This window comes from Sciurus carolinensis, chromosome 4 (genome assembly GCF_902686445.1).
Source record: "Sciurus carolinensis chromosome 4, mSciCar1.2, whole genome shotgun sequence".
NCBI lineage: Eukaryota > Metazoa > Chordata > Mammalia > Rodentia > Sciuridae > Sciurus > Sciurus carolinensis.
In genome coordinates, this window is record NC_062216.1 from 69,201,919 (window position 1) to 69,215,892 (window position 13,974).

Here is a 13,974-nt window from a genome sequence, read left to right on the forward strand (position 1 = left end):
GGTTAAGTTTTAAGTGCTTTATAAAATTGGAATTTCAGACTTTCTCCACTGGACAGATTCTGCCAGAAAGAGGGAATTTGGTGGAAGCATTCCTCTGCTCTCTCTCCCATCCTTCTGAATGATCGGACAAAGAAACAGTTTGCAAAGTTTCCTGCCAAGCCTCAATCTGACAACTGAGGCTTGATGTCCAGGCAGACTGGGGAGGGGTAGAGATACCAGCCTATTCTCAGAACAGTGCAGGACCAAATAGAAGAATCCAGATAGACCAAGGTTAAGTTGCAGGGAAAAGGGTTCATGAGGCTCCCAGCCGGCTGTGAGAGGATTACAGAGCAGGCAGAGAGAGAGTCAGAGAGCTCAGAGCCGCCAAACAGGAAAAGATGGGGCCAGCTGTTTAAGCGGCAGTGACCTCGGGGCAAATTATTTTCTGGCAATTAACCACCAGCTGGAGGCAGTCAGCTATTTGTGCAGAAAACAGAGGATGTGGACCGGGGAGCCTCAAGCCATCTTTGGAACAGGATGTCACTGTTGGAAGAATGAAGGTGACCTCTTCCCCTCCTGACACCAGCCCAGGACTCACAGGCCAGGCTGCAGGGCCATGGCCACACCCGATGTTGGGCCTGGGCTATTCCCTGGGACCTGCTCTACATTGAGGAAGTGAGGTGTGCCCTGGCTGATCCTGACACCATTTCTGGTGAGGTACTGGAAGCAGAGTTGAGAACCAGGGCTGGGCCAAGGACAGCTGGTCAACCGAGTGAGGGGAAGCTGGGAGAGGGCAGGGCAGGGACTAACTGGACTTTGGGGAAGGAAGAGGTATTCCAGAGGCACATGAAGATGTGGCAGTGGCCATTCAAGTCCAAGCCAAAATGTTGGGGGTTCATGGGCACGCATGTGTTGGGGATGGGGGATATGGAAGGAGAATATAGTTCTAGAAATACAAACCAAAGATAGGTATCCACTAAGTTTCAAGTGGGGGCTACTCAGAGTTCATCTGGATGGGCTGAGCTGGGTCCAGAGTGGGTGACAGGGCCTGGCCAGTTGGCTGCCCAGGCTCTGTGTGGGGGCACATGACCCAGGGAATGCAGAGGCTGCGGTTGCCCAGGGGACTCAGGTATGGGGAGGTGACTGATCCCTGCCCCCCACCAGCTCCTGGGAAAGGCCTAGATTTCCCACTGGCTGTCTTCTCACAGGCTGGTGGGCAGAAAGTGTGGCTTATGGAACAGAAGGGACTGCACAGAGGGCAAGGGTAGGGCAAGGGATAGTGGCAGGGACCCCCGGAGAGGGTTCATAGCAGTGGTAATTCTAAGACAAGACTAATGATAGGAGGAAAGGAAGGGCCGAGGAGGAGAGATTCCAAACAAAACCAAGAGGCAGGGAAACACCAAGCTCCAGGGAACAGGCAGCCTGGAGGTTAGGAAACGTCCTGGGCTTACATTGGTCAGAGCCTCTGAGCAAATCCAAAGGTGAGTTTAGACCACCTGTAGGCTGTTTACCTTTCAGTACAGGCATTTGTATTCCTCACTGGACTCCAGACGAGGACAGAGTCACTGTCCCCTTTTCCCCCTCCCCTTCTCACCCTGCCTGTGCTCAGCTGAGTAGGGAAGGTTGGGAAAGTGCTGGAAAGCTTGTTGAGGTCGATGGATTAGGCAGCCCCATCCATGTAATATGGAGCATTAGACTGGAGGGGAGGTGATGGAGGAAGTTAATTGACTGTAAAAACTGCCCACAGAGAAAATGCTGCTGCAGGTGGCAGTGATCAGGTACATCCACTGTAGCCTGAGGACACAGAATGGTGCTGGTCAGGGAGAAGAGATGACACAGAAGGTACCCTGGTCTGGGAATCCTCAATCAGTTGGCTTCTGTGACAAGATGCTGTGTGACCAGGGCGAATCATTCACGCTCTCTGGGTCTTCCTTGTAAAATACAAGCTTAAATGGGGAGGATGTCGGGTGCAGTATCTCCATCAGCCCTGAAGAGTCAGGACCAAGCCTCCTCTCTCCTGCTTCCTGTCTGCTGGGTGGGGATGTCCGTGGAAACACCTAGGCTTCTCCCTACTTCTTTTCTCACTGCTGATCCTTTCTGTTGGTGAGCAGGCTTTCTGTTTGTACTTTGGAGTCAGCCTGTTCTGGGGTTGCCACATGCCCTGCTCTCTGCCCTGCAGTGGGCCTTAATGGGGTATACAAGCTTGTCTCAACCAGAGGTGGAGAGGTGCTAAAGTTTTTGACCTCAGAAGGAAGGGCACACCCTCCAATCAGTTCATTAGTAGTAACAGTGATCCTTTGACCCCCATCTCTCTGACTCCTGGGCCTTATATTTTAGACTATTCTAAGTGCCTCTAAAACTTAAGCATGAAGTAGGGCACTGAGTGTTAATTTGGGGCACGATTCCCCAAAGCTAGGGCCAGGACCTGGCTTTTCAACATTGTCACCACCACTCTGCTCCCTGTCTCGGGCTAGAGGGGTGGGTAGCCCCAGATTCTGCCATTGTCGCACAGCAGACACGGGCAGGAGGAGTGGATCAGACACTCAGGGGAAGGTGGTCCTTCAGGGGAAAGTGGTCCTTCCCTCTCTCTGGTGTCCCTGGCACATAACAGGGATGTAGCCATCTCCTATTCACAGGTGAGGTGCAGTGGGGTGGGGAAATGCATCCAGTGACCACTTCCTCTGTCAGCCCCAGGAGAGTGGAACAGTCATGCGGCTCCAGACCCTCACAACAGAAGCCCTGATGGGGCTGTGTGATGATAAGATTTCTCACCCCAGATGGATAGTCCCGACCGCACCAAACCTCCAGGCCCTACTTTGCAGGTAGGTGCTTGTGGTGTACGATTGGTTCCAACATCAGCAGGTGAAATGCCACTGGGAAGAAGGGAGAATCTGCATGTACACATGGGCTGTCAGTCATCTGCTGAAGGATGGCTGCCATTCAGTTCATCCTTCCTGGAGCTTCCCCTACACCCCAGCTGACTTACCAGTATTCAGGGCCTGAATGTACCTAGGTAGGGGAGAGGGTCTGTCTTATGTCACTTTCCAGTTATACAGTCAGAACAGGAATCTGTCCAGGAAAGGAAACAGGATAGCAAAAGGACAGTACAGAATCCCCCAACGCACACTTGGATTTGGGATGCAAACAGAGGCTGTTCATCAACCCCCTCCTGACACACACACAGTTTCTCTCTTTTTGACCCTCTTTTTTTAGCAGTGTTCTGAGATTTGCTTAAGGCCCTGCTGGGCTGGGGTGACAAGGAGCCCCACTAGAGGGATTTTCCACCCACACATAACCGAGTTGACCTTTTCTATCTAGGCCAAACATCTTCTATGGCACCCTATCAGGAATGATTTCTGCCACACCTCTGGCATCCCAAAGCTTTGGAGTGGATCGGGGTATAGCAAGCCAGGAATCGGACCCTCCGGCAATCACCTCCATACTTTATGTTTCATTTGGATAGAAACTGGGGTCCTAAGTGATGGAATAGGCCTGTTCCTTGGGTGGGAGGCATGTAGGCAGAGGAGGTAGAGCCCACCTGGCACATGGAGGGGGTGGAGAGTCATCTCAAAGCTTCCTGGCATGCTTTGGCATGGCGCCCAAACTAAGCAAGTCTAATGCAAAGTGGCAGGTGGGAAAATCTTCCAGGGTCTCACAGAGAGGAGGGGCCACGTTCCTCAGGGAGCTGGGTGGATGTTCTGTCTCACAATGGAGCCAATTTCAGCTCCAGACCTTCCCTGATGACCTTGACAGGCTGACTCTCTGGGTCTCTTTGTAGACATCTCAAGATGAGCACTTGGGACATTTGTATCCTGCCTCCCAAGAACCTGAAGAGAGATCATCTTATCTATTTCCCTTCTTCCACTCAAGATACCTTGCTGAATGACTTCCATTCTTGTTGGAAAAGAACTGTAGACTCCCAAATCCATGGTTGTAGGATCTGTCCCTTTGGAAGCAGCTGATTCAATGATCAAAGTGCCACCAAACAGAGTAGGCGATGACCACCCTGTGGCCAGATGGTGAGGGAACAAGACAACCTAATGAGCTTTGGGGTGAATGAGAAACTCCCAGGGCACAGGGACCTGGCTCCCCTCCAAACTTCATCTCATCACCAACTTCTTTGGGGAATGTGGTCTTGCCCAGGATGTGAGTATCCTGGGAGAAATGACCCTAAGAATAACTCCTGCTTATTTAGGTTTCTTCTCAAAGGAGGTTGGTCATGGTGATGGTGATGTAAATGTTAATTAGAGCTACCCTTTTATGATCTTTATATAATGTGGTGACTCGTTCCTAAGACCTTAAAATGCTTCTTCATTATCCTCACACTTTATCCCATATAAAGATGGAAATTCCAATGGTGGCAAGGACAGGCTGCGTGGCTTACCCAAGGTCCCAGAGGAAGTTGGGTAAGTTATATAAAATCTGCTTTTGAGTCCCAGCCTAGATATGGTTGCCCTGGATTTGAGGCCTGACTCCCTGGCTAACCAAGTCTTGGCATCCTGGATGGAAGCTTTGCCATTCTGGGTCCCCTCGTTTTCAGAAATTGGTTTCTAGAACTTTGTACTTTTTCCTTCATCCCCTAAAAATATAAAAGCTCCTGATGAAGACCCAGTTTAGTCTGGGCCATCCATCTTGATCTTCATTTGGCTGAAGATATGAAAGTTTGCAGAACCCATATTCAAAACTCTAAAAATAGACTTCTCTTTTGATCTGGGTGGCATTGGTTCTGGTCATCGGCCTTAGGCTCAGATGGCCTGAATTATCTGTCCCTCCCATGTGGTCTTAGCTAAAAGAGAAGATCTGGTGTGAATAATTTAAAGCCCATTCCCTTTCCTCCTCTGCAGATTTCCAATGCCAAGCTGATCATCACTTCAGCACCCTCAAAGATGTGCCAGTCACCAGACAACCCTGGTAAGTATCTCCTTAGAAACTGACTTTGATGGGTTGCAGATGTCCTAGGATGAAGGACTCAGCCTGGGACAGTGTGCCTGCGTGTTGGCTGGGACAGTCCCTCTCTGGGTAGGTCCCTGTGAACTTGTGATACCAGTCCTCCCCCTCCTCCCATCCAAGTTGGATGCACATCATTCAGACACCCCGTCTTTTCATCTTTCCCTTTTCTCTTTGGGGACCACTTTGTATAGAGCTAAATTTGCTGCTTCTCCTTTGCAGTTTCCCTCAGCCTTCAACAGATTAAAGATTTCAAAAGGAAGTTAGACATGGGAGAGGGGAATGACTGAAACCAAGAGGGAACCTCCAGGAACCACATTGCTTGACTCTAAACAGGAGCCTGAGTTTTAAAAACTTCTATTTGTGATAGCCCATGAATGGCCCCGACAGGGAATTTCTTGGTTTAAACAACTCAGAGTTCAATAATTCAGGCCTGGGGTGGGGGACAGGATGTAGATTACTCAGGATCCTCAGCTTGCCCCTCTGTCTGTCCTTAGACCATTGCTTCTTTTGGGGTGGGAGGGAAGGCAAGCAGAGAAAGAAGGTTCTAGGCTGTGGGGTGAGCTGTTTGTTAGCCTATTGCCAGAGATGCCTGACCCCACCTGTCCGGTACAGGTGCCTCTGTGTGGTGCGCGTGCACATGCTTTCTTATTCCTGGAGATCCCAGAGATTAATGCCCTATCTGAGGTGCAGGTGGCAAAGAGTTTCTCTCATTCTGTAAGCTCTGTCTTCATGTTCTTGATAGTTCTTTTTGCTGTGAAGAAGCTTTTTACTTTGATACCATCCCATTTAATGATTCTTGATTTTACTTCTTTAGCTTTTGGAGTCTTATTGAGGAAGCCGTTTCCTAAGCCTACATGATGGAGATTTGTGCCTACTTTTTCTTCTAGTAGGTGCAGGGGCCTCTGGTCTATGCCTAGGCCCTTGATTCATTTGAGGTGAGTTTTGTGCAGGTGAGATAGGGGTCTAACTTCATTCTGCTATGTACGGATTTCCAGTTTTCCTAGCACCATTGTTGGAGAGGCTATCTTTTCTCCAATGTATGTTTATGGCACCTTTGTCTAGTATGAGATAACTGTATTTTTGTAGGTTGTCTCTGTGTTTTCTAGCTTGTTCCTGATCTCAGTTTCAAGTTGTTAACCCCTGATATGTATGTTTAGTGACACTGAGCCAGAGAGCTCATCTGCGCTGGGTGGGATATGCATGGATACAGTTGTGTTTCTCCAGAGGGAGAAAGAAGCTTCTCAATTCAGCCTGTCCAACAGTCATTGTGCCCCAGCCCTGCCTTGAGCTCCAGACGGATGGCAAAACTCTCTCCATTTGTTGACCCTTGTGTTCAGAAGTGGCCAAGAGGCACCTACCTAGTCTTAGGCAAGCACAGGACCTAGCTTCCTCTAAGTCTTATCTTTCCTTCACTGCCCTAGGCACAGAGCATGGTGCTGTCTGTGCAGGCCATGCAGACCAAGTGACAGGCTTGCCCAGGGAGGTTGGAGACATCATTCTTCATGAACCAGCCAGGATAGCTGGACAGATTGTGGATTGTGTAAGAACAGAGGGAGGAGGGAGCGCCATGTAGGTGTGGACAGCAGGGCCAGGGCGGGTTCTCTTGACCATTGAGACTGCCCAGGGAAGAACTCTTATGATGGACCTTCTCACAAAGTCAATACCTGGAGGTATGCCCCAGTAGTGCCTGGGTGACCCACATGCTCGTCCATGTGGGGTCCCACAGCCTGGAATCTCTGGATGGGTGTTGGACTCCATGGACCTCAAGTTCCCTTCCAAACTGAGCCTGCTGTTATCTCCTCACTGTAATGGGAGCAAGGAAGCCTGTGGATGCCCCAGGTATCCAGGTCCTACTGCCAGGCCCCTGGTCTCTACCCTAGGCCTGAGGCTGGACTCTGACACAAGTTCTCTTCTATATCCAACCAGATCTCTTTGTGCCCCAGATGTGCACTGCCTTCTGAAGGATGGGGAGCACCGTATGCCCCCACATCCTCCCCACTCAGCTCCCTGTGCCTCCATCTTCCACCAGCTTGGTATCCCCAGGGCAAGAGGACTCTTGGAGGGGATTCGGAAGACTGGATTTTTAGTCCAACTCCAGCCCTCACTTGCTCGCATCTCTGAGCCTCACCTCCTCATCTGTAAAGTGGGGTGAAAAAATGCCTCTCTGGAGGCCAGGAGGTCTGGTAGGTGACATGGTCCTAGGAGACAGACCACATGCCCCTCACTAGCAGCATGTATTGTCAATTTAAATACTTCATATTTTCCTCCCACTGCCTGTACATTTTATGTTTATATGGGTTTTGAGCATCTATGGATTCCATGGGGTCCTAGAATCAATCCCCCATTGATACAAGGGATGTCCTTACTAACTTCGATCATGTGATGGAGATTCAGGCTGTCTCAAAGCGCCCGTCTCCACTGCAGGAAAGGAGCTCAAAACCCACATCCTGGAGGCCAGTATCCTGTGGGGTTTTACCCCCTATAGCAGATCACTGTGGACCTGCAGCACCCTGGCACTGGGTTATTCTTCAGAACAAAATGAAGGAATTCTTCAAACAGGGCGAGCATCCAGCGGGTCTGCATGCAGCAACCGTTATATCCAGGGCAAAAAACTAGGTCGCTGCTGGTGAGAGGCTGCAGGGCCGGCCCTTGGGCTCCCTGGCAGCAACCATGCTCTGCATCCTCCCTGGGACAGTGTGCAAGACAGATGCAAAGTCTATAGTGGGGACTCGGGAAGCAGGTGTGGGGACCCCAAGGGCCTCCAGGCCTCTTCCTGCTGCCTGATTTCTCTTTGAGACCTGGACCAGTTCCTTGCTCGTTCTAGCTGTTTTTCAGCCTCCTGTCCTTTTCTCCTCTGCACACTGACCTTGGCCCTCAGGAGGAGCTGTAGAGTAGGAAGGATCCCCCACCCAAGGTCCTCCCAGGCCACATGAGCAGGAGTTCATGGCAGCTAAGGAGCTGGGTCTGCCTGATGAGCTAGACACCAGGCCTCTGGTTTCTGCAAGTACTGCACACGCCTCCCCGCCCCCTACTACACTGCCCTGATCAGAAGCAGGTATGCATATCCTTCCCAGCTTCCCAGGAAGAAATCTGTCAAGGAACCCATGGTGCTACAAACACCAGCCATGAAACTAATTAGCCTGATTGAGCTTATGGATGAAACTATCTGGAGAACACATAAAACAACATCACAGGGATGTAACCAGAAAACCCAGAAACTTCACAGGACAAAATGACCTTGGTTCCTTCAACAGGTAGATTGAGAGAGAGAGAGAGATGGATACTGAAATTGATGGTGGAGCCCAGAGACTGAAAGAGACTTAGGAAACAAATCTATCAGTTTTTTACACATGGACCTGGTTTAGATGTAACTCAAACTTAAAAAGAAAGAAAAGTTTTCAGGTCAATTGGGTTAATCTGAAACTGCTGAGGAATTTCACGATATTAAAGTATAAATTAATTGTTTTAAGATATGGTAATCGTAATATTATTATACTTCCTAAAAAAAGGATCCTTAAGTTTAAGAGACACATGCTGAAGTAATATGCAGAGACATGATGGGGTGCCTTCAAAATACCACCGGGGAGGGGAGGAGAGGGCGAGGGTACAGATGCGACTAGGTCAGCTAGGAGCGGATAGCTGTTGAACCGGGTGGAGGGATCATGAAGCTTTATTAGCACACTCCTTATCTTCCCAAAGAAGAAGGAAAAAGAGGGAAGAGGGAGAAGAAGAGATAGAGAAGGGGAAGGAGGAGAACAAAGAGGAGGAGAAGGGGAGGGAGGAGGGGAAATAGGAGAAGGAGGAGAAAAAGGAAAAGAAGGAGAAGGAGAAGAGGAAGGGGAAAGAGGAAGAGGAGGAGACAGAGAAGGCCAGCAGGACAGGCTGCCACGGCAGGTCCTAAGACCCAGTGACATGACTCGATGCAGACCCTGGGGCAGCCTCCCCGTCTCTGGTTCTCCCAACCTCAGCTGAGGTCACTCTCACTAGAAGAGAAACCTGACAGGGGGTGGTGGCAGTGCAGGGCCCTGCCCTGAGCTCAGGTGGGTACTCACTGTGGACAGGCAACTCTTCTGCTCCCGGATGATGGCGCCGAAGCCAGGAAGCCAGTCACCACGACCAGGGCGCCTGCGAAGATGAGGATGTATGCGGAAGGCGGCGAAGGTGCTGGAGGCCAGGACGCTGAGGTAGCCACTTTTCTCCACCAGGGTCCAGGACACCCACGGCCATGACGGCTGCTCCGCCACCTGTGGGAGACCTCAGTTGAGAGCAGGCGGTGGCAGGGCTCCCGGTGGCCAGGGCTCCCGGTGGCAGGGGGCCATTTATCCAGTGCCCACTGCATACCAGGTGCTTTAAACCCATCATCTTACTTAGCTAACAAAGAGCCTGCGAGAATAGTTTGGGTGCTGGATTTTATAGATAGGGAGTGGAAGTGTAGAGTTTAGGAGACTAGGCGGTTGGAGACAGATTTCTGAATCCCAGTGTGACCCCAATTCCACGCTTCTTAGTACGATGCCTTACTGTGCTTTTATCATGAGACAGGGAGAATTGTGGGAAGGAATAAATGTCCCCGACCCTTCTTCCCATTCTACCAATCTGGGCTCTTCCTTCCTCAGGGGTGCCTCTGCTCTGTCCACATTTCCCTTGGGGCACTTGCAAACACTGCCCCTCATTCAGTTCCTACAGCGGGTCACCTGTCCCTGAAGAAACAGGACTCTCAGAGGAAGGCAAATGGCTGAGGGTCACCTTTTTAGGTAGGGGCAGAGCCAGGATGAGCACACAGCCAGGGCCTGCCTACTCAGTCACACCGCTCCCGCTCAGGGAAGGCCACTGTGCTCCCCGCACTCCTCACGGAGGACGGAGGAAGGAGAAATTTCTTGCAACTGTCTCTTCCCTTTTGGTCTCAAGACGTGGGTAGGGATAGGACAGTGCTGATGTGCAGGTCTGGGAGTTGCCTCCTCAGAAAGAGCACTTGGGAATACCACTGGGGTGGCTGGCTTGCCTGAAACTGAGTAACCTGTTCTGTGTCATACCCAGCAGAGTAAATGGGTGTGCGTTTGCACACGTGTGCACAGGCATGAGTGTTCTCAGGTACCAGATGTGGGATTTTAGGGTGCTGGTCTAGAATTTGGGAATAGGACCCCTGAGATCTCTGGCTATTTCTACCATCTGCTTCTGGGAGGTGGACTTTTTCTTAGTCTCCTTGTCCCCTATTTAAGGATGGGTCACTTTCCTCTGATGAGTGGTGGAGGCTCCTCAAGGGGTCCTGGGTGTGGACAAAAATAGAAATGGCTTTCTCCCCTCCATCCACTCCTTCATTACCTATCCCTGTGAAGGGTTTGCCATGAGCCCAGAGTGACTCTCCGCAGAATGCCCCCTATCATTACCCACTCTCTGTTCTGGGCAGTCATAGACCTCAGTTGCACACATGCAGGGGATTCTCAACAATTAACACACGTAGGCACCTACCCCGCTTAATTTACATGTGCTCTTCCATTTCCTTTTCTGAGCATCACAGTTGTTCTGTGAGGATGGGCACATTATCTCTTTTTGCAGATGGATTGCAAATAATAATATGCCCAGGATACCACCATTAGGGAGCATTTCAGAAATGCAGTTCAAAGTCAGGTCTTCCGAGGGTAAATCCAGCACTTTGTCCTCTGATCCTGTGGAATAGGTGGCCCTGCTCCCATACTTCTGCTCTTAAATAGGTGAGATGTCTTTCAAGTGCCATTTAATTCTCCTTGGCACCTTCACCAGGTAAGAGAACTTAGTGGAAGGATATCCTACAAGGGCTGCATTATACAAGGAGTTTTATTTCTTCCATTCCATGATGCACATTTTTCCTCTCTAAACTTGGGGTGCATCTTATGATTAATGGTATCTTACAATTATATTTGGCAGCACTTTTTCTTAGTGGTCCAAGAACAATGGTGCTACTTAAAATTGTCGATATCTTAGATTCAATGAAATCCTGGGATATGATAGGATTTTTAAATTTGTTGTGGGTGTAGGTTATCCTGGTCCACACACCTCCATGACAATGAAGGATATCCTGAGTCTGGGTCAATGGAATTGAACAATGGATGAAACTGACCAATGGAAACTCCCATTGGTTAGACTCCATGACCAAAATATCCCACACATAATGACTTTTGTCCTCTAGAGGCTTGGGTGAGGCTCTCAACTTTGTACAACTTGCTATGTGACCTTAAGAGAGTTCCTTAACCTCTCTGGTCCTCAGTTTCTTTACTTCTCTTTAAGGAAGTAATATTAGATCAGTGATTCCCAATCTATAATCACTATGGACCCCTTTGATTACTTTTTCCCAAGGACATTATATTTTGAGAATTTTTTGCCTACCAAACATAGTGCATTAATTAAGTAATAATTCATTTCTCATTTTTTATTAATCAAAGGCATATAATAGTGCCAAGAAGAGATTCTGAACAGCATGAGATAGTCAATGTGACCATGCTGAGTTGATCTAACTCCAGCAAGAAAGATGAGAAACTTGGCTTTTAATGGGTACAGTCCCTTTATAGAAATATGCACATTATCCATTTTCCGTTAATCTAGTTAACCTTATCTCTTCCAAACCAGAGTGTGGACTGAGCATCTGAATCTGGGACCACCAAAAGGTTATACTTGGACTGGCCTGGGGAAAATTAAAGTATTAGGGGACATGGAGCCCACTGGGAATCTGTGGATCCTTTGTCTAGAGAAATGATCATTTACATGAAGCAGTTTCCGATTCATGCCTGCAGTCTATTCTTTTTTTTTCCTCAGATATAATTTATTTATTTATTTATTTTTATTTTTTATTGTAAACAAATGGGACACATGTTGTTTCTCTGTTTGTACATGGAGTCAAGGCATACCATTTGTGTAATCATAAATTTACATAGGGTAATGTTGTTTGATTCATTCTGTTATTTTTTTTTCCTTCCCCCCAACCCCTCCCACCCCTCTTTTCCCTCTATATAGTCCTTCCTTCCTCCATTCTTGCCACCCTCCTTATCCCTAACCCTAAACCTAACCCTAACCCTAACGCTAACCCCTCCCCCCCCCATTATATGTCCGTATCCGATTATCAGCAAGATCATTTGTCCTTTAGTTTTTTGAGATTGGCTTATCTCACTTAGCATGATATTCTCCAATTTCATCCATTTGCCTGCAAATGCCATAATTTTATCATTCTTTATGGCGGAGAAGTATTCCATTGTATATATATGCTACAGTTTCTTTATCCATTCATCAATTGAAGGACATCTAGGTTGGTTCCACAATCTGGCTATGGTGAATTGAGCAGCAGTGAACATTGATGTGGCTGTATCTCTGTAGTATGCTGATTTTAAGTCCTTTGGGTATAGGCCAAGGAGTGGGATAGCTGGGTCAAATGGTGTTTCCATTCCAAGCTTTCTGAGGAATCTCCACACTGCTTTCCAGAGTGGCTGCACTCATTTGCAACCCCACCAGCAATGTATGAGTGTACCTTTCTCCCCACATCCTCGCCAACACCTGTTGTTGCTTGTGTTCTTGATAATCGCCATTCTATTCTTGTATTATACAATGAGCCCTGGCCAAGATGGTCTCCACCTCTATGTCCCCCTGATTCCTGACTGTGCAATCGCCTGGAGAGCTGTGAAAAATCAAGGCCACAACGTGGGCCAGTCAGTAACTCCAAGAGGGGGACTCAGGCATGAATATTTATAAAGTTCCCAGTGGTCCCATTAAGAACGTTTGCCCAGTTTTCATAATTAATAGGGGACCCAAGTGTCCCAAACATTTCTCCCCAGAAGGTGGCGCTTGACTGGGTCTCACAGAGCACACCAGGCTCCCTGGACATGTCAACCCCAGGAGGCGTCTTGACACTCTGGACACCCTCTGCTGGGAACATCCGCCTGGAATACTACTGGCATTTATTCAGGACTTGAACGCCATCCTTTTCTTCCATCTTCATGTACAATGTGGGATAATGAGAAGCAGGATTTTCCATCAACAAAACAAAGCCGTGGCTCCCAGGAGAAGTGGGGCTAGGAGAAACGCACCCCCAGGAGAGGAGCACAGTTGGTTCCACTGTGGAGTGCTGCCCTCTGCCAGAGCACATGAGAATTTGCAAAACAGGCTGAGCCCCCAGGTCTACCAGGTGACAGCTGGGTCCCCAGCCATGGGGAAGGGTCTGGGAGGCGTCTGGAGGGACATGATACCCTGATCAAGGCTTAGAAAACAGCATGCAATTCTGCTGTCGAGAGGAAATCAGGACCTGAGTCTGAATCAACAGGGCCTCCGCCACTCCCTGGAGTGTTTCATCTGGTGGCTTCTGAAGGGAAAATGATGTGTGATTAGCCATAGGGACTAGAAGGGTTTCAAGTCCTTTGGGGGATCTCCTGCTTGGGACTTGGCCAGCTCTTCAGAAAACAACCTTTCCTCTGGATAGGAGAAGTAAAACTGCTAAATGTTGGAATGGTCTCCAGAGGCTGTTACAGAGGGTAGAAGTCAGCAGGCCTGCATCCAGTTCTGCTGTGGCCCCGCTGGCCTTGTCACACCTGGTCTGTCTAAGCCTCTGTTTCTTCATCTGTAAATCAGTGCACTGGATAAAAATATCTCTGCAGTCCCTTCCATGTGGGCGAATGTCCCTGTTAGTACTAGGGGGGCAACCTTCTGCCAATACGCCTCCAACAAGATGCTCCTGGACCAGTGGTTCATGGCTGTCGCTCAGACCATCTGGAAATTGCTGAAGTCAGCAGAAAGAGCAGTTGAAGAGGCTCCAAGAGGAGGTTTCTGGGCCAGGAGAGCTCTGGCCCCCAGTGAACAGTTTCAACAGCAATTTGCATATAGAGTTGATTCAACAGTGTTTGGCTCCTTGTGAAAACTGGGCTGGTTTTCTGTGGAATATCAACTGCACTTTTCAAAGCCATGACTATGGCCAATGAGCCAGAAAACCTGCAGTGCTGGGTGTGGTGGCACATGCCTATAGTCCCAGCTACTCAGGAGGCTGAGGAGGGAAGACGGCAGCCTGGGCAATTTAGCGAGACCCTGTCTCAC

At 49.1% G+C, this 13,974-nt stretch overlaps 1 protein-coding gene across 1 annotated transcript in view; it reads right to left on the reverse strand.

The window, feature by feature from the left end:
- The window catches only part of Tspan11 (tetraspanin 11), a 75,359-nt gene that overhangs the window by 21,878 nt on the left and 39,507 nt on the right, over positions 1–13,974 (reverse strand). The window contains 4 exon segments of the mRNA XM_047551638.1: positions 8,982–9,028; positions 9,031–9,079; positions 9,081–9,140; positions 9,142–9,173. Of these exon segments, the coding sequence (XP_047407594.1) occupies positions 8,982–9,028; positions 9,031–9,079; positions 9,081–9,140; positions 9,142–9,173 (188 nt within the window).